We start from the raw sequence: 19408 nt of genomic DNA on the forward strand, positions 1-19408 counted from the left end.
CCGGTCCTGCGCACAGCAGACAGGGTGGAGAGTTGCTGTCCAGTTGCCTACCACCTCAGCTTCAACCCCTGTGACCTCACGATTAAACTGCTGCTGGGTCCTCCGTGACTCTGGCTGTCACCTGTGCAGCCAGGCCGGTCACAGGTCCTCAGCTGATGAGGGGACCTTAACACACGGGGAACTGCCCCCTTCAGATATACCCACCCCAAGAACTATGCATGGGAGGCTACTCAAGGTGCACTGGACCATGGGCTTGTCAGGCTGAGTTCAAGTCTGCCCCTGCTGGCTGTGGTAAGACCAAGTCCCTTACTCTCCAGGCTTCCATTTCCCCTCAGGACTAGAACGTGACAGAATTCCATCGACAGCAGACTTTCCCAAAGTGGGTGATCCCACCCTTCCGGGACACTAGGATACCAAACCAAACTTGGCCACTGAGTCAAAGCCGACTCAGATCAGCCCCCTGGGACAGGGCACAGATGTGGCTTCATGGGAGTAGCAAGCCTCATCTTTCTCCCAAGGGGCCTGCAGTGTGGGCTGTGAGCTAGAGTCCAAACGTTTTTAACGGCCAGGATACACTGGGGAATGTTTGTCCCTTTGAAAGGGACCTGTGAGCCCTTGGTGTGGTGGGCTGTTAGCACATATCCATTCATTCTCAACTGCTGGGAATGTTCAGGCTCCTAGGGCCCTGCCCCCATCCCACCCCGGATGTCACCTAGTAGTTTTGGGCTAGAATGCAGGCCTTGGTTTAGGACAACCGCCTCCCAGAGCCCTCACAGTGGAGCAAAGGTTAGTTGGCCGGGCTGGAAGCTACGGAGGGAAGGTAGTGCCAAGGAAGTGGGAAAGGCAGGGCTAAAACACATGCCTCTGTGGTGTCTCACAGTTGCAGCGGGGACGGAGTTCCATATGGAAACGGGCCGAGTAATATAGCAGTCAGCACTCGGCGGCTAACCAGATTGGCAGTTCAAATCCACCAGCTGCTCTGTGATTCAGTCTTGGAAACATGAGGCAGTTCTCCCACTGGGTGGGAATTGACTTGTGGGCCACACGTTGGCCGTGTGGCTGGCGGACTTTCTTTGCTATGTTAAAGGACAAGGGACTGTTTGATTATGGCCAGAGAAACGACAAATTATGGCTCTCACTGGGTGACCGCTGCTGAAAGGAGGGGGCAGAAGCATCCTAATATAAAAACCCTTTGTCCCCATGACCTGAATTTCTCAGGGCAAAGTGGGGAGAGGCACATTGGGGCATTGTAGAAGGCCCCAAGCTGGACAGGCTGTGTGGGTGGGGTATTTGTGAAGGTGGCAGTGGGGTGAGGTTGCCATGGGGAGAGGTGGGGGTGGGGCACTCCTTGGGAAAAAACCCTGCCATTTGCAGTTGGGGAAACCCACAGGGGCAGACTGTCCTGTCCTATTGGTTGTCATGAGTCAGAACTGCCATGACAGGTTTTTTTTTAGAAGTTTCACGGTACCAGGACCCACGATAGAGGGCTGGGGGGAGGTTGAGATGAATGGATGGGTGGGTAGGAGGCTAGACAGAAGGGACAGTGGAGGAATGGGGAGCACTGGATGGTGGAGATGGGCACATGGGGTAAGAGGACGGAGGAGAGGATGCTGGATGGGACAACATACGGGTGACTATAGGAGTCAACACGAGGGGTTAGAGGGCACAGGATGGAGATGGGCTGGCAGACGAGGTCAGTGATGCAGTTGAACACACACGGGGCAGATGACAATGTGCGCCTAGGGGAACCCCTTGGAACCTGGGGCTCCCGGATGAGGACTCCGAGGTCTAGAAGCCCCCCCTGAAATCATACACTAGTGCTGTAGGTCTGTTGTTTTTTTCCGTTTCCACAAATTCCCCACAGAGCTTTGAACATGGCCCATCCCGCCTTCTTCAGAACCACAAGCCCTGTGCTGCGTCCACCATTCCCATTCATTCAATTTCCCGTCATCCCACATCACCCCAGAGCGGTGAGAGACATATAATTTCTCAGCATTAACAAAGTACCCACGCGACCGAGAGGCCGTTGGCTCCAGCAGATCCCAGGAGCTGGTGTGGCAGCAAGCTTGGGGCCGGCGTCCGGAGTGGAGCTGAGGGGTCTGTGGCTTCCAGCCAGTTGTGTATCTGAGTCCCTAGCTCACAAGTGGAAAGGGGCGTCAGGGGCCTGGGCCCTTCGAGGACCCACCGGTTTCTGGGTGGGGGCCAAGAGGGCAGGGTGGTTCAACCTGACCTGGGCCTTGGCTGGCCGCAACCGGCCCCCGCCCCCAACATGAATGCTGACGGTGGTAGCATAGCTAAGCCGCCTGGCTGGAGGTGGTGCAGGCTGGGGCTGGGGTGGGGGCGAAGGTGCCCGTGAGGTGGGGGCTGAGGAGGGCCAGTGGCCCCTGGCGGCTGGAGGAACCTCTCCCCCAGGTCCCTGCCGCCGGGCCAGGCTCTGGCTGATGTACGAGGCTGCTAAGTATTTCGACAGGGCAACAGCGCTGGGACCCAGGAGCTGACGGGTCGGGGGTGGTGGGCTCTGGGGTGGGGTCAAGTCCAAGTGGCCTCTTGGCTTGGAGGCCTGGGCTATGGAGGTCTGAGCTGGGGTGGGCGGAACATCTTGGGAGCCCGCTGGTTCAGACACAGAAATGTTTGTGTGTCCGCTCTGTTCCAACACAGGTGAGTGTGTTGGGCTGTGGTGCCCGGGGAGGCTTTGTTCCAGAAGCAAAGGGGCATTCGTGGGGCTCTGGGCATCTGGGTAACTCTCCTGCTTGGACAAAGGTGTTCGGGTGTCAGTGAGGCCCTGCACCAAGGGCAACGGCGAGGCACCTGGACCCTCAGTGTCCGAGGAGTCCTGGGACAGAGACCACGGTGCACTAGCCAGCACCGGATGGCTCATGTGGCCTTCGTGTGCACAAAGAGGCATGGTGCCCAGCCCCTGCAGGTCTGGAGGGTCCTGTGGCAGGGACCATGGAGAGCTGGAAGGGATCTGGTGGTCCAGGTGTTCTCCTAGAGGCACAGGTGTGGTGCCTGACACCTGCGAGTCGGGCAGGTCTTGTGGCAAGGGCAGCGGGGTGCTGGCTAGGGCCTGAACATCCTTGGGGTCTCCGTGCTGAGTTAACAAGAGGCTGGGAGGGCTCGGCCTCTCTGGGTTGGCATCTTGGTTGGGCACAGCTGAGGGGGCTAGAATCTGGAGGTCTGCATGGCGTCCTTGCTCAGGAAGAAGGGTGGAGGATTTTCCTTGGTCTCCGGGCTCTAGCCAAAGGCCGTGAGCTGAACTGTGTGTTCCCAGGTGGCCTTCTTGACGGGGGGAAGGCATGGCAGCTGGGGCCTGGATGTCAGGGGGGACCTCTTGCACTGGCAGCGGGGGCATGGTGGCAGGTGCCAGGACGTCTCCTGTCCCAGGCCAAGGGGTGGGACCCTCGCTGCCCAGATGGCCTCGCTCTGGCGAGTGGGAAACAGGTCGTCCCTGGCTGCTCAGGCAGCCTCCTGGTTTAGACAAAGGCTTGGCAGCTTGCACCTGGGCAGCAGGGCCCAGGGGGACAGTTTCCTGGGCACAAATGAGCGCCAAGGGCACCTCACACACCAGCATGTGTCCGAAGGCAGCCAGGGGTCCTGAAGGCAAACAGAGGGCAGAGGGGCGTCAGAGCTGCTGAGTGCTGGCAGGGGCCATCTCTGCCAACCACGGACCGGCACCTCACCTGGCTCGGCCTGCTCAGGGACCAGGCAAGGGGACGGCTGGGGCTGGGCCAGAACCCGAGGCCGGCGGCGGGGTGCGTTGGCATATGCCCGGGTCTCCGCCCGCTGCATCTGCTGGACGCGCTCGCTGTAGAGCCGGGCCAACTCTCGAACTCGGGAGGCTGCCCGCTCCACACCAGGGAGCCCCACCTTCTCACTGTGGCAGCCTCCGGCCAGGTCCGAGTCTTCCAGGATCAGCAGCGGCTCCGGGAAGCCGGGCTGGGCCAGCCCCTCCTGCTCCAGTGCCGGCCAGCTGCCCTGGGTTTCCGAGCAAGAGTGAGGCTCAAGCTCACCTGGGGACCTGGGATCTTCGGGGACCTCTTTGGGTGGGAAGTCCGAGAACGAGCCACCTCCATCTTCCTCCTCCTCCTCCTCCTGGGCTTGGTGGTCTCCAGGGAACAGTTCCCTCCTGGCAGCCGGAGGGGCAGCGGGCTCAGGCAGGGGCCCCTGGAGCTGGGGGCCACAGGGGAGGGTGGGGGTGCTGGGGGTGGCAGGGATGTTAGGCAGGGCAGGAAGCATTTCAGGAAGGCCAGGAGCGGCAGGAATCTGGGGAAGGCCCGCAATGTCGGGAATGTCAGCAGCACTGGTGCTGTCCAGGCCCTCCAGGACGTGGAGTGGGGAAGGCTCCCGCTCATCCACCTCCAGCTCTTCCTCCTCCTCCTCTTCCTCCTCCTCTGAAGAGTCCCGGCTGGACAAGGCTTGGAATTGGAGGCCGTTGCTGCCCAGTGGCACCTGGGAGTCTCTGGGGAACTTGGGGCTGTCAGTGGGGGACAGCTGTAGAGGGCCCTGGGGAAGAAGCCAGTCTCAGGGTGGGTGGGCCCCTCTGGTCCCTGGGGGGACCCGCCTGGGTCCCTGGCGCCAGCAGGTTGTGACCCCGCTCACCGCGGCGTCCCGGAGGCCCCTCTGGTTCAGCAGCTCCAAGATCTCTTCAGTGATGGAGGTCCCGGGAGGGTCCAGGGTGGGGGGTCTGGCTTCTTCCAATTCCTCAGGGGGTCCAGAAGCAGGGGTGGGGGGCTGAGACCCCAGGGGGGAGTCGTACTCCCCCTCACTGCCAGCATGCTATGGAAGGGGGTGGGATGAGCACAGGAGTAGCCCACACACCCCTTCCCCTAGTCCCTGCCTCCACCAGACCCAGGAGCCCAGGGGGGTATGTCTTACCTTGAGTCTGGGCTTAGCTGAGGGAGGTGCAAGGGGGCAGGAAAAAGCAGGGGGAGGAACATGAGTTATCCTTATAACTGACGGGCTGCCCCCTCACCCCGACTCCTGGCCTCCCACCGGGACAGAGACAGGCTCAGCTAGGGCAGTCACTGACACGTCTGTGGACACGTGACAGAGGCCCCTCGGCCGGCTGGCTCTGGGGTGAGGCCACAGTGGAGCCTGGGCCATCCTCCCCTCCCCCAGCCTGTGGTGACTCCTGAGGTGGCGGGTACTCTTACCAGACTGCCTGCGGCTGTGGTGGGTCCTGGGGGGGCCAGGGGATGGAGCTGCCGGAGAAGTGGGGACAAGACCCTATTAGGGGCTCAGCTGGGGGCTCACAGGGGCCCAGAGTGTTGGGGCTTGAGGGAGGAAGGGGCTGGGATCCTAGGGGAGAGGTGCTGGGGGAGCCAGAACTTGGGAGTCCCATCTCATTTACCCGTGTTCCTTCGTCCAGGGGTGAAGCTTCTAGCATCTCGGGGTCGAGGAGACCCAAGTGGGGGTGTCTGCGGTTCTGGAACAGGCTTACTTTTTGGAGCGCCTGCGGGCAGAGTTTTGGGGGCTAATGCACCCACTTTTTCCTGGGGGAACCTCCTCTTCTTCCCCCTCCTGCGACCGGGACCCCAAACTCACAGTGCAGACTGTTTTCAAGGAGAACTTGCTTAGCCTGGAAGAGACACGGACAAGCACAGAGAGGGTCTGCCTCTGAGTGCCACACTGTGGCTCTCACCCACGGGGCTGCCCACCCCTCTGAGGCAGGCCTCGTCTTCCAGAGCCCAGGCAGCCACGGTCACAAAGCAAGGTCGTGGTGGCACTGAGATGGGGCAATCCAGAGAGCAGGCCCGACTGTGTGAACACCCTGAACTGCCCCATTCTAAGCCTTGTCTCTGGAGGGTCCCCTCGTCTCGTGGGATGGGGGTGCGAGGAGTGCAGAGGGAGGGTCTCCTGAGACTGAGGACCCCACAAGCAGCTCACCTTGGCAGGAATTGAGGCGGGATGGTTCTCCAAGAAGAGGCGCTGCAGACAGTGAAGCCACAGCCTCTTCTCTTCCTGGTTCTTGGCCTGGGGAGCAGGGGAGGGGTGTGGAGCCAGGGGGCCAGGGGTGAGGCCCTGGGGCGGCGAGCCCAGCCCGGGCCGGCACTCACCTGGAACAGGTGCCTGTGCTTGGGGATGGTCAGGTCCACCACCTTGAACACCAGGGGGTCTCGGGGACTCTCGCTCACACTCAGGTTGCAACACTACAAGTGGAAGCAGAGAGGGGGGGAGGCTCAGAGACCCCGAGATTCCCGGAAGCACAGACCCTGGCACTCTGGGCCTCCTCCTCCTCTCTCCTTCCCGAGTTTCCCAGCCCGGCTAGACCTCTTCTCCACCCTAACAATCCTTGGCCCCACCCTCGAGTTAAACTAAACCAGGACCCTTTCAGACAGGCGGGTTTGCCACCTGTGCCGGTGCCCAGACTCACGAAGATGTGGCCTTTGTAGGTGTACTCCAGGCCCCGGCGCTTGGTCACCAGCAGCATCCGTGAAAACAGGAAGAGCAGCCGTTCACCCCCGCGCAGTCGGGGGCCGCCGCCGCCACCACCCCGGAAGGCGCCCTCCAGCACCAGCTCCCCAAAGGCACTGAGTTCTGGGCCTGTCCAGCCGCTCAGGTGACGCTGCACATCCTGCCAGGACCCCGACAGATGGGGGTTCAGCACAAGAGCGGGTCCTCTGAACCCACCCTCAAAGGATCCCCTATAAGGGTCCCCATGCCCTTCCAGACAGCCCAGCACCCCCACCGCCCCACCCGAGGCCACCTGGAGGCGGGCAGCGTGCTCCTGCTTGCGCTTCATGTCATTGATGTACCAGGCGACCGCGGTCATGGAGACAATGGCCTCCTCCACCACCTCCCGGCCACCGGCGCCCGGGCCCTCCGCCCAGTGCTTGCCGAGCTCCTGCCGGGCGGCCATGGGGCGTGCAGGGAGAGAGAGAATAAGCTCATGAGGGTGACAGAGATAGAGAAATACACAGGTGGGGGCAGAGGTGGTGAGGGAGACCAAGAGACACACACGCAGAGAGAGATACAGATATAGAGAGACACAAACACAGAGAGATGGAGAGAGGCACAGGTGGAATGAAACAGAGATAGAGACAGATACACAGGGACAGGGAAGTGGAGAGACCGCGGTGGGGACACAGAGAGATAAAGATGTAGACATGTATATACATACATGCACATGTACATAAATAGGGAGAGATACACAGACAGATGAAGACAAAGAGAGATGGGCACACAGAGGTAGAGAGATGCAGAGGGGTAGAGAGCTGAAGAAATAAAGAGAAAGAGTTGGAGAGAGACGGAGACGGAAGGTAGACAGATGAGATTTGTAGAAAGCAAGATGGAAAGACGGAGATCTAGAGAGACAGACTACGGCAAAAAGTGGTATGAGCTGGCAGAAGTCCCCACTGCCCTAGTCTCCAGGAACCATCAGCCTCCCCCAGATGCTCCCAGGGCACGGCAGGTCCACCCGCCACTTGCAACCTTGGCGGTCAGCTGGCCCTAGCCCTGCCCTCGAGCCTGCCGGCCCGGCTGACCTGCAGCAGCAGGTGGTACTTGAGGATGCGTTGGACAGGTTTCAGGAGGAAGCTCTGCAGCGGCAGCGAGTGGCGAAGCTGAACCTGACGCTCCTGCAGCCACAGAGCTCCTGGGGGTGACAGGGCCAGCTCCCGAAGCAGGGCCAGGGAGCTGGGGGCACAGCGGTCAGGGCGGACGCCGAGGGTGGGTGGGCGGCTGGGCAGGGTCGGGAGTCCTTGCCTCACCTCGGGTAGTTCATGCAGTACAGCGTGTAGATGTCAAAATCCTCGCTCTGCGGGCAACACGGGAGTCAGAGTGGCGCCAGGCCCTGCCCTCCCAGGACTCCCCACCCGGCCCCCTCCACTCACCCGCTGCAGGAAGCACTGGGCAATGCCCCCCGCGGTGCAGCTGTCTTCCAAGTCTTCCAAGAGCTCGCTAGAGTGGGTTGGGGGGGGCAAGAGGGTGAGGGCCAGCCTGTTCCCAGACCTCTCCCTCCTCCCCCCATGGGAGGGCTCCAGTCCACTGGGACTGGGCTTCTCCAAGGCGTGTCACGTCCAGAGGGAGGGTCCTGAGATTGCTACCTGGGAGATGACACCTGCTCAGACTGTCCCGGGACAGCTGGCAACCTCTCAGAGCTGTCCTGACAAAGGACAGGGCCACAGGACCCTAAGATCCTGGGAAGACCCTTAGTGGGGTCATGCCCCTTGGCCCCCATCCTCCGCCTCACCCAACTCTCCAGGTCTGCCCAGGGCTGAGGGGGCAGGACTTTGAGCACCAACGTCAGCAAATGTTTGGACCAACTGGGACAAGTTGGTCACCCTCCCATCATCCTTGGGCCCTGTCAGAATCCCAGAACCCCTCAGCAGAGAGGCATTCTGTGACCTGGGCCCCCAAGCCTTGCCCAACTCTTGTGTTCTCACTCCCATCAGGATCGCTGCCTACTTGCATGACACCCCAGCCAGCCATTGGGACGGGACCCTCCAGAGCCCCCGATGCTCCTGCCCACCCCTGACCTGCTGAACTGGTAGATGTCCTCAATGTTGGCGAACAGCGTGCCCACCTGTTCCACGCTCAGCCCCAGGGCCCCGCCGTCCAGCAAAGGGCTCAGGTAGTCCTGTAGGGGGGACGTGGGTTACAGCCCCGCTGGGCCAGGGCCCCATGTGCACGACAGGGCCTGCCCACTCACCTCTACAATGCTTCGGAGGTCTCGGACATAGGCCCGCTCTGTCTCCACTATCTCTCGGGCTACTCGCTCCAGCCGAGAGGGCTTGGCTGAACCGGGGGTTCCCACAGGCGACAGGTGTAGGCGGATGGGGGGCCCTGGAAGGGGCTCTGGCTTGGACGAGGAGCATGCTGGGATGGGCCCTGGGGCCGGGTCCCCCTCAGAGCCCACAGTACTCAGAGATGTGATGCTGCCAGAGCCTCGGGAGGCCATCACGGGGGCTGCAGGGCCTGCAGGGGGTGGAGCAGGAGTCAGGGTCTTCCTACCTGCCCATGCCCATAGCTGGTGAACATCTCTCCCAGAGGTTCCCCCCTCCCCTCCCCGGCCTTGGCCCAATCCTGCCCTTTCCCATCTGACCAATCATCTCCCTGGGCTTCAGGCATCTGCTCTGGACTATCTTTATTAATTTGCTCCTGTGACCCTGTCACTCCCTTGAGTAAAACCCCTTCAATGCCCTCAGGAGGAAGTCCAAAGTCTTTAGACCCACAGGGCCAGGGACCTTGCGTCCTGCTGGCTTCCAGAGGGCACCTGCGGTACTTTTTGGTTCTAAGCCAGTTCAAGCTTCTCGCGTGTGAAGCCTCTGCAGATACTGTTCCCTTGGTGTGGAATTCCCTCCTTCCCTGGACCCAACTCATTTCACCTAATCTTTTGAGTATCAGTTTGGATGAGCCCCACCCTCCTCCCCGTCTTCTAAGAAGTCTTCCCTGACAGCTCAGGATAAGTCAGGTACTCCTTCCAGATTCCCACCACCGCTCCGTGCGATCTCCAACCCGCAACCTTGGCATCTCTAGCCCATCTAACGCCCCCATCTCACTGGGTGCCGGCGGCACCCAGCCCTGGCCCACAGGGGTGGGACTTTGGAAGCAAGGCAGGAATAGTGGGCCATCCCACCCCCGCCTAGCCCTCTCACCTGCCCGACTCTCACATACAGCTCCGCAGTCACACGTGTCACCTCTGCGGCCACACCCAAGGCTGGGACCGGGCTTGGACAGTCCCTGAGTGCCCTCAGGCATGGCTGGGGACGCTCAGACCAGCTCCTGCAGAGAGACCCCCCTTCCTGTGTGTTGGGACCCCATGGGCCTCCCGAGAGTCGCCCAAGCGTCGGCGAGGGAGGACTGAGGACCTACATCGGCGAAGGGGCCCTGGGAGTGACTTAAGTGGGGAGACCCAGGCCGGGCGCCAGCGGGGAGCAGCCAGAGGAAGAGTTGCGAGCCGGAGCAGCTGAGCCCCGCGGAGCAGCAGCGGGAGGCCCTCCGACCCTGGGAACGCTCGGGCTCGGGCTGGAGGCCAGGGTGAGGGGCAGGGCTGGGAAAAGACGTGGGCGGGAGGCCGCGGGGTCCCAGGGGAAGGCGGAGGAGGCTGGGGGACCGGATGCCAGGGTCCGGCGGACCGGCGGCTCCCTCCCCCACCGAAGCGCTGCACTCAGGGACGCTGGCCGGAGACCGGCCCCTGCTCCCCCCGCGCCCCGGTCACTCACCCAGGACCCTGCCTCCCCGCGGCCGCTCCCGCTCGGCCGGCGCCCGGCCTGGCCCGCCGGCACGCCCCCTCATTGTTCGGGGCCGCGGCGCCGGCGCCGCCCCCTCCCCTGCCCGCCCGCCGAGGCCCCCGCCTCCCCCTCACCTCCCCGGAGCCTCCGGGCCCGGCCCCGGCCGCCCGCGTCCGACGGGCCCCCAGCGCGGGTCCCCCGATCCCTGTGCACTTCGGACTCTGCGGCTCCAGGGCCCCGAACCCCACGTCCCGTAGGATCCGGACCCGCGGCTCCCAGCTTCTCGGTCCTCTGGGTGCGGGATGCTGGGAGCCTGACTCCGGCTGGGGACCCGAATTCTCGGGTCTCCTGGAAGGACCGTGAGGGGCCGGAGCCCAGAGCCGCCCCCCGCCCTCTAGGGGCGAGGACTTGGGTCTCCAGGTGGGAGCGCGGTGCTTATGGGGGTGCCCCCAAATTCCTGGGTGCCCGGGAGGCGGAGGGGGGATTCCGAGTTCTTTCAACCCAGAGGATCTTGGGTCCGGACTTGTAGGACGCCCAGACGGGGCTCTGCCGCCCGGGACCCCGAGTTCTTCAGGCGAGGGTCCGCGAGGCTGGCCCTCTGGGGTCCCGCGGGGCTGACATCCTGGCTCCTCCGGGAGGGGCGCCGGGGGCTTGGAGCCGGGGTCTCTCAGGAGGCGGTGCGGAAATTCCGGGCGCCGTGATGGGAGACGCCGGGCTCCCGCAGCCACAGCCGCGCCACATCTGGGGCGGGAGCGCCGGGCTCCAGCTGCGGGGCCGGGGGCGGTCGCCCGGGGCTTCCCCTCCCCCCTGCCGTCCGGGCTCATATCCTGTTCCCGCCTGCGGGGGGGAGGGGCGGCCTTCCGGCCGGCCCGCTAGCAAAGGGTTAAGGCCCCACCTCCCCGGAGTTCTGAATATTCATGAGGCGGCGAGTTGCCTGCAGGCTACGCCCCCACACGCCAGGCGCCCCGCGGGCTTTTCCCTTTTACAGCAAGGACCCTCCGGCGTGAGAATCCGGAACTGGCCACGCGGGGTCTGTTATTGGTTAACGTAAAGTTTTTCATTTGCATGTTAAGTAGGAGGCGGGGCCGCCCGGCGAGGTCACGTGGCCGCGAACAACTGAAGGACCCCACCGCGGGAGGGTGCGGCCGAAGCTCCAGTGGCGCAATCGGTTAGCGCGCGGTACTTATATGACAGTGCGGGCGGAGCGATGCCGAGGTTGTGAGTTCGATCCTCACCTGGAGCACATAAGTTTTCTCCTCTCACGTATTGTAAGAGTATAAACCTACTTAATCAACGGAGACCACTGTATTACACGTTGACTTTTGGAATTTGGGGTGTAGGGAAACTCGCCGTTCAGGCAACTATTTGTTGTAGAGATGTGAGAAAGCAAAACAACTGTGTGTGGGTCCTAACGTAGTGGCTATGCAGGACAGGGTGTCACTGCTCTGACTGATGCCCAAGGCTGCCAACTTTACAGAAGCTGCCACAGCGTCCACGGAGCGGTGGACGGATTGGAACCGATGACCTTTCAGTTAGCCAAGCAAGCCCTTAACCCACTGCGCCACCGTATTGTCGGAAGGTGTGATTTTTGTGACGGCCGCCTGGGGGAGACATCGCCTCTTTACAGATCCCCTGGGCAGCTAATAAAGGACTTCAAATCTCAGTTTAAGAACTATAGAGATCTTTCAGGCGCTTTTTCTCCGCATCCCTTTGGGAGTTTCCCTTTGCCTTCAGTTTCTGAGCTTACTTTATTCGACAGATACTGAATACCCTGTGTACCTTGCTCTGTTCTTGAAGTGCGCAAGATCATGACGCTGCCCCTGACAGTAAGCATAGCCTAAGCTTTAATAATGTTAATTTAAAAACAAGCAAAAATAAACCTAGCAAGTAAGTACATTTATGTGACTGAAACTCAAAACTCACTGCCATCAAGTTGATCCTGCTCAAAGCAACTCTTTAAGGTAGGGTAGTCCTGCCCCTGTAGGTTTACAAGACTGTAACTTTAAAATTTTATATATATATATATATATATATATATATATATATATGTATATATATATAAAACATATACAATTCAATAGTTCAGTCGGATCAAGAAAGGTGAAAAAAAGGTTGTGCAGTCATCAAAATCAATTTTATAGCTTCCCCCCCACCTCTTTTACACACCGATGGTGACTCCCCCTTTCCTCTCCTCCTCAGTGTCACCAGGTAATTATGAATGCCCTTATTATCTTTGAATTCCCATCAACCCCAGTTTCCCTATAATTATAGAAGACTAGGGCTGACACCCAACAAGGATCCATCAACTATGGGTGTTCGGAACCAACAGAGACCTCAATCCAATGGAATAGGCCCGACTGTAACTCTCTGGGAAGCCTTGTCTTTCTCCCAATTGCTGACCTTGCCCTTAGGTTAGCAGTCTACCAGAGCTCCTGTGTGGTGATGGGTGCTGATGATATAAATGTGAAGAAATAAGCAGTGTTGGAGGGAGGAGTGGGAGGTGGGTGGAGGTGACAGTGTTAAACAAGGCAGTCGGGGAGGGCCATGTTTGAGCAGACATGAGATGGGAAGGGAGCCTTGGTGACCCATGGCCCTTGGCCAGAACTTGTCCCACGTCCTGTTGGGCCAGCTAGGAGGCCTGTGTGACCGCTGGGGAGGTGAAGGGACCCAGGCCTGTGGAGCCTGGATTTTGGCTCTGAGAGGTGCTAAGTGACCCGGATGTCGGTCCCTTTAGTTGCTGATTGGGGGGGACTAGTTGCAACAAAGTTTCATTTGGGGAGATGATGCTGGGTGTGTGTGGGTGGGCAGCGAGGCTTGAGGGTGGATCACACAGAATTGGGGTCTTTGAGAGAGTAGCAGTCCCGTCCCCCCTCCTCCCACCTGTTAGCTAGTGGTAGGTGACATTTTCTTAGGTTCCGGTGGTGGGTGTGTTTAGAGGAGGTCTAGGGAATGTGCCTCTCAAGGGAAGCCCCGGGATGTCTGTCTTTCTGCATGTCTTAGACTTGTTCTCTGCCTCCCCAATTTCCATGTGTCTCCCAAGGTGCCAGCTTTCTGCCCAGGATGAGTGCTCCAGGGAGGCGTGGGGAAAAGAGGAGGGAGGGGCGGGCAAGGGTGGGGAAGAGTGGAGGGGCACACCCGGAGGAGGGGGCAGGAGGAAGGCAGAGGATGGGGAGAGCAGGAAGGTCAAGGGCGAGGTGGAGAGTAATGGGAGGAGCTGGGAGAGTGAAGGGAGAGAAAAAAAGAGGGGGAGGAGGAGGAGGAGCAGAAAGAGGAGGAGGAGGAGGAAGGGGGGAGGAGAGCAGGGGGAGGACGGGGAGGGGGGCGGGCTTGGAGGCCCAAGAGAGGAAGGAGGAAGAGGGGCGGGAGAGGAGGGCAGAGGGAGGGCGGCAGGGTGGGGACAGGGAAGTGGAGGGAGGAGGAGGAGGAGAAGAGGGGCAGGCTGGGGGGTTGGAAACCAGAGCCCAGAGGCGGGGCGCGGGCCCTGACGTGCGGCCGCTTCCGGGCGCGGGGCGGCTCCCGAGGCTCTTGCCTTGTATGGTCCGAGGTCGCGGCTCGCGCGGGCTCCGCCCGGGGCGCGGGGTCACGACCCGCCTCTGCGTGGACCAGGCGGACGCTGTCGGGAACCCGCGCGCGAGCCGTCCTGCTGCACTGTCGGGATTCGGACCCGCCCGCACGCGGCCATTCCAGTCCCGGGATCCAGGGATCCAGGGATCCAGGGAAGGGCTCCCGGGGCGCGATGGCTAAGGAAGGCCCGGGCTGCGAACCCGAAGGTCGGCGGTTGGAACCCCCCCGTGGCCTCGCGGGCGAGAAGACGCGCGATTGTTCCTGTGAAGTTGACAGCCTGGGAAACTAGGGGGCTGGTCTACCCAGCCCAGGTTAGCGTCGCCTTTCAGGATCGGAACCGAATCCTGGAGCCCCAGGTCTCGAATCCCGACTCGTGGACACATTTTGTGGTTGCAGAAGGCTGAGAGTCTAACAGCGTTTAGACTCTTGGAAACGTCTCCCCAAGATTGCGAAGCAGTCTAAAGTTCCAGCCCGGCGTTTCCGGGGCGGCCCCCCCGCCCCCCGGGCCTCTGCCCCCACCCCTGGCAGGGGACCCGCCCCTGGGCCCGGTCGCCCGCACATTCCGTTCTCCCCGCGTCGCCCCGCCCTCCCCCCAGGCCTCGGGGGGCTGGAAACATTCAGTCCCCGCCCGCGACCTGGCGAGAGCTGGGTCAGGGAGCCTGGTGCGACCAGGGCGCTGCCGTGCCCGCCGCCTGGGGCAGCTGGCTCTCGGGTTCCTGCCGGTGATCTCACCTGGCCCCGCCCTCTCAGGTGAACGGCCGGGCCCGGTGACGTAACTTCCTGCCAGGTAAGCGCAGGGGCTGCTGAGCTTCAGATAGTTTGGAGGGCCAGCCGGCTCATTTTGGCAAACCCTCCCCCCACTCCCTCTGGAGGGCAAAAAATCAACGGGATTCCTCGTTGACACATTGATTCCATTTTTTATTGAAAAATTCCAAAAAGACACAAAAATAGACTTTGAAGGCAACAATATATTAATATATTATCATATATTTAATAATTATCAATTCCAATATTACAAAAGGTGGAAGAAAAATAAGGGAAGCAGACGACCCAATATATATAAATACTATAAAATATATTTGAATAAATAAAGTCGTCATAAATAAAAGGGCCCATTTGGTTTTTTTTGGGGGGGGGAATAGGGCATGGCAACAGCTTTGGCTATTTGTTTTGGGGGAGAAATTTGAGCACCAGGGTGGGTGTCCCCATAGGGGAGGCTCCACGACCCCCCCAAAAGCTGGGACCACATGGTCTAGAAAAGCTTGGGAGGGGCTGTGGGCGCCTATTCACAGCACTTAAGATTCTAGGAGATAGATTTGGGCAGGGGAGAAGGGTGGTGGGTAGGGGGGCTCACTGCCTCCTGTAAATTTGCTACATCATATCTTTCAAGAACCCTGAAGATAGTGCGTACCCTTACACCAAACACTGTCAGAACTTGTCCCCTGGGGACCTGCCCCAGAGATGGTGAGGGGGATAGCCTGTTAAGGGCTCCCCAGTTCCTCACCGCTCTAGGGCCCACGTGAACCCACCGAAAAGGAGAAATGGCCCCTCTTGTGATCCAACTGAAAGGCACTGGACAAGCCCTTGTCACTCAGAAACGGAGATTCGATTGAAGATGGGGAGTCGCCTCGGGGCAGTGGGAGGCTGGGGCATCCCCAGAATGCCTCCGTCAAAGACAGGGGAGTCGGAGCCGCCCAGGCTGCTGCCACTGCTGGCGTACTCATCAGGGTCGGAGCCCAGGGAGTGTGCAGATGGGCTTCTAGCCAAGCCACCCATGGGCCCCCAGACATTGCTGGGAGTGGTTCTCCTACAGGAGGGGCAGCAGGTTGGGATGGGGTCCCTTCTGGGCACAGGGGTCCCAGGGGCAGCAGAGAAGGCCGAGGGTGAGAGCAGCAGGTCCCCAGGGGGCGGTGGTGGGGAACTGGAGGGTGAGAAGGAGCAGGACAGGGAAGGGCCTGGGAGGCCCGCTGGTGGTGAGGAGGTCCGCCGGCCGGATGGCAGACCGGAGAAGCTGATGCTCTGGCGTAGCATGTGTGGGTGCCCGGTGGTGGCCAGGTCCTCCTTGGGGTTGTGGATGAAGTGGCAGCGTGAGCCGTAGGGGCAGCGGCCCTGGATGTAGAACTTGTGGCAGAGTTCGGTCTTGTATTTGGGGTGGCGATTAGCCTGGCGCAGCTCACTCTGACCGTGGGCAAACTGACACTTGGCCCCATACCGGCAGCGTCCGCTCTCCGAGAAGGTCCGACACAGCTCAGTCTTGTAGCGGGAGGAGTTGGCTGGGGTTGCGGTGGGTGAGGTGGGTGAAGGTGACAGTTCAGGGCCGGGTCGAGGAGCCAGGGGTGCGAAACCTGGAGGAGGTGGCACCCAGGCGCAGGTGCGGCTCTCCACCAGGCTGGTAGAACGCCCGGGCAGGCGGGGGGTCACCGTGGCGGGGCTAGAGTCCACTGAGCTCCAAGATCCAGAAGAAGGCCATCCCAGGCTGGACTCAGTACCTCCCCGAGTAGATGGCAGGTCAGGGCTCAGCGACAGTAGGCTCTGCCGGGGTAGAGGGTGGTTAAGACACTGAAAATGAAGGGTGACGCCCTGCCCCAGCTGCAGGGCACCTCAAGAGCTTGCCCGCCCGGTTTGTGGGCTCTCTAGGCTGAGCCCCACCCACCGGAAGAAACCCTGGGGTTTGAGGTCCCGATTTGGAGGTTTTCAGTTTATCCAGGGCAGAAGCAGATCCCCAGCTCCTAGGAGCCTGAGCTCCCAGGTTTCGGGCACAACGGAGGCCCAAAGTCGGGGCACGCCACTGCTCCCCCCGCCCACAATTTTGAGCCTCTGGGGCTCCCCCTGATTGACACATCTATCCGGGATGTCATAACTGGAGGACCCGGGCCAAGTTTAAGCCTGGAGTCTGGATCCCTCTGGGTTCGTTCGGAGGGGCCCCGGGAGTTGGGGCCAGAGGTCGGCTTTCAGTCTCGGCCCCCCGCTGCCTCCTTCACGGAAACCCGCACCCTCAGCAACTCCCATAGGGGTGGGCCGTGGGGTGCGGTGGGGCGCGTTTCCGCCACCAGACTGCCTTCCCCGGCGACGAATGTCTTGGCCACCTCCAGGGACCACCCCAGCCACGTTTGGGGCGAGACCCGGCGGGGGCGGGCTCCATTTTCCCCCCTAGAGAACCAGCCCCGCGGGACAGAGAGCCGAGGCTGGGGGCCTCGGGCCCGAGGGGGCGGCTCTCAGGAACCCCAGTCTGGCAAAGGAGCCAGGGGCTCCGGGCCGGCGGCGCGAAGCGGGGCTTACCTCGTAGATCGCGCTGAGGTCCATGGCGGCGGCGCGGACGGCCGGTCGGCTGGGAGGCGGCCGGGAGGAGGACGGAGGAGTCACTGGCTGGGTCCCGACGGGAGCGCCGGCCTCTTATAAAGCGAGCCGGGGGGCGGGGCCAGGCCGGGGGCGGGGCCCTGTCGGGGGCGGGGCCAGGAGGCGCTTCCCGGATGCGCGCCCCCGGCGCTGGCCGCGCCAGCCCTGGACTGCCCTCCTTCCGCCCAGCCCCCAGTCCAGGCGCGGGCGGGCCAGTTTTCAGGGCTGGAGACTGAGGCACGAAGAAGGGCGAGGGCAGTGCTTTCGAAGGCGCTGCTACGGGCAGAGGGGGTGCGCGGGCGTGCAAGCCAGACCGCTGGACCGATAGAGGAGGGCCAGCACGGGCTGGACGCGGAGAGGGCTACGTCTAGGAAGAAACCTGCCCCGAGAGCGGGGTGGGGAGACAGACACCTCGAGAGACACGCTAAAACGTGGCCTTCCTAGACTTGCCCACCGGCTGGCCAGGCTCGTTCCCAAGCAGCACAGCCCCTTCCCCCCAGACCTGGCCGCCTTCCAGCCCCCCACTCACAGGCGGAGGGGAGGGGGAGTGTTGGGTGTATGCGCGAGGCTGGAAGGGGCGCCCCCATAGCCCTCACTCTCATGCAGGTAATGACACTTCTGAGTCAAGTCTGGGCCAGCTTCTAAGTGCTTTCTATACGTGCATTTATACACCACCACAAGCCAGCCAAGTATTAATGTGCCCCTTTTACCCTAGAAGAAACTGAGGCACAGAGGGGTTAGCCGATTCCCGTAATTACCCAGCTAGTAAATCAACCGGCAGTAGCCCCTGAGCGGTGTTTTGAATGACACGGAGAGGCTCGCCCTCGGTGGAAAAACCTGAAGACTGACTGCTGGGGGGTGGACGGGGAGGGGAGGATCTTTTACTTTGGTGGAGCTGCCTTGGCTGGGAGTCGGTGTGGGACTGGAAATATGAGTCATGGTGCGCATCCCAATGCTCCCCTTGGGAACTCCGCCTTTGCTGGGGATCATCCCCAACATGGAGAAGTCACCTGTCATCCTCAGGTGGTTTCCCAGCGGGAAAACTCTCCAGAGCAGGGAAGAGAACTTCTTTCCGAAGGGAGTTATGGCCCTGGAAGGCTCCCTGGTGGCGCAGTGGTTGAGCGCTTGGCTGCTAATGCGGCTTTGAACCCACCACCAGCTAACACTGAGGAGAAAGCGGTGGCAGGTGGCTGCGTAGAGGATGGCAGTCTTGGAAAGTCTCTAAGCCCAGACAACCTGCTGTCACCTGGGTGGATTTCTACTCGCGAGACCCTGTGGGGCCTACCCGACCCATCGGGGTCCCAAGGTTGTCATCTTTTCAGAAACTGCCTGCTTCATCTTCTCAGAGACGCTGATGGGTTCCAGCCCTCTGACCTTTTGGTTAATAACCGCCGGTGCTTATTAACCCACTGCGCCACGAGGGGCCCTTGGGAAACCCTACGGGGCGATCGAAATCGACTGGGCGCTAACAGGTAGGGTCCTGGGTGAAACCAGGGATCCAGGAGCAGCGAGGTACGCCTGGTCGCTGGGTGCGTTCCCACGGTGCAAAGTTCATTGTTGCAGCGCGATTGTGCCAGCCTCCAGGTCGACGTGTGCGGAGCACGGGGGAATCCCTGGTGCGGCGTCCTCTGGGGCCCAGGGGGCCTTCCCAGGCCGGTCCCGTGAGCAGGGCGGCCGCGGGCGGCTCTGGCACGGTTGTGGCCTCCTGCTCGCCCGTGACTCACTTGCAAGGGGGGGAGGGGGGCTTCCTGGAAGCCGTGACGAGGAGGCTCGGCCGGACGCCCGGGTTCCTCTCTTGTAACCAGGGCTTCTAGCTTTTGTAAACAGAGCTTAGAAAACAACGGGAAAAGGGGGAGCGAGGGGGAGAGGCCTGGGACCCCTCCCAACAGGCCTCCAAACTTGGGGGCTGACAAGGTTAAGGGTGCGGGGATGCCAGGGGTGGGGGGGCAGTCTTGGAGGGCGGGGGGGGCTGCTGTTTCTGGCCTAGGGGGTTTGTCTCCCTTGTGGTCCCAGTCCATGCGTGATAGGGACCCCAGTTTCGATTCTCTGGAGACTAGGGTGCGTTTCCCACCCTTGAGTCAGGCCGACTCTCTCCCTTCCCCCCTCTGCTGAGTCATCGCCCCCAAAGCTAGGACGCACGGAGTCGAGCAATAATAGAGGCTTAAGGGGTGAGGTGAACAGCTCCACGCACCCTCCCCACCAGATGGGCTTGTGGGACCCCGGGGTTAGGGCAGGATCTCAGCTCCTCCTGATGCAACAGTTCAGGACCCCAAGCCACCTCCTTCCCTCCGCTCCCAAGAGTCCAGGCCCTCAGTCCCTCTTCTTCCGCCGGACCC

General features: G+C 61.4%; 2 protein-coding genes and 1 non-coding gene across 5 annotated transcripts; 1 reads left to right on the forward strand and 2 right to left on the reverse strand.

The window, feature by feature from the left end:
- Positions 1-1821: 1821 nt before the first annotated feature.
- On the reverse strand, positions 1822-11000 carry PLEKHG2 (pleckstrin homology and RhoGEF domain containing G2). Of its 3 annotated transcripts, none has more exons than XM_075536211.1 (18): positions 10307-11000; positions 9597-9723; positions 8651-8916; positions 8478-8578; positions 7833-7899; positions 7710-7756; positions 7485-7635; positions 6707-6844; positions 6374-6574; positions 6057-6149; positions 5887-5973; positions 5545-5578; positions 5351-5452; positions 5154-5201; positions 4876-4892; positions 4600-4776; positions 3681-4503; positions 1822-3594 (listed from the first exon to the last, which is right to left on the reverse strand). In XM_075536211.1, exons 2-18 carry the CDS (start codon positions 9697-9699, stop codon positions 2138-2140), a joined length of 3912 nt encoding a protein of 1303 aa, XP_075392326.1. In that variant the 5' UTR covers positions 9700-9723; positions 10307-11000; the 3' UTR covers positions 1822-2137. The 3 variants fall into 3 exon arrangements, with proteins under 3 accessions (XP_075392326.1, XP_075392328.1, XP_075392327.1); XM_075536213.1 differs by lacking the exon at positions 10307-11000 and adding an exon at positions 10164-10234; XM_075536212.1 differs by lacking the exon at positions 10307-11000 and having other exon boundaries at positions 9597-10137.
- A 322-nt stretch (positions 11001-11322) lies between these two features.
- TRNAI-UAU (transfer RNA isoleucine (anticodon UAU)) lies at positions 11323-11415 on the forward strand. The gene is given in 2 exon segments: positions 11323-11360; positions 11380-11415. It is a non-coding gene; the product is annotated as a tRNA-Ile (tRNA).
- Positions 11416-14633: 3218 nt separating this feature from the next.
- On the reverse strand, positions 14634-17094 carry ZFP36 (ZFP36 ring finger protein). The gene is made up of 2 exons (XM_075537005.1): positions 17016-17094; positions 14634-16268 (listed from the first exon to the last, which is right to left on the reverse strand). The coding sequence occupies exons 1-2, from the start codon at positions 17037-17039 to the stop codon at positions 15324-15326; spliced, it is 969 nt and encodes a 322-aa protein (XP_075393120.1). The 5' UTR covers positions 17040-17094; the 3' UTR covers positions 14634-15323.
- Between the last annotated feature and the right edge of the window lie 2314 nt (positions 17095-19408).

The sequence above is a fragment of the Tenrec ecaudatus genome, chromosome 18 (genome assembly GCF_050624435.1).
Source record: "Tenrec ecaudatus isolate mTenEca1 chromosome 18, mTenEca1.hap1, whole genome shotgun sequence".
Taxonomy (NCBI): Eukaryota; Metazoa; Chordata; class Mammalia; order Afrosoricida; family Tenrecidae; genus Tenrec; species Tenrec ecaudatus.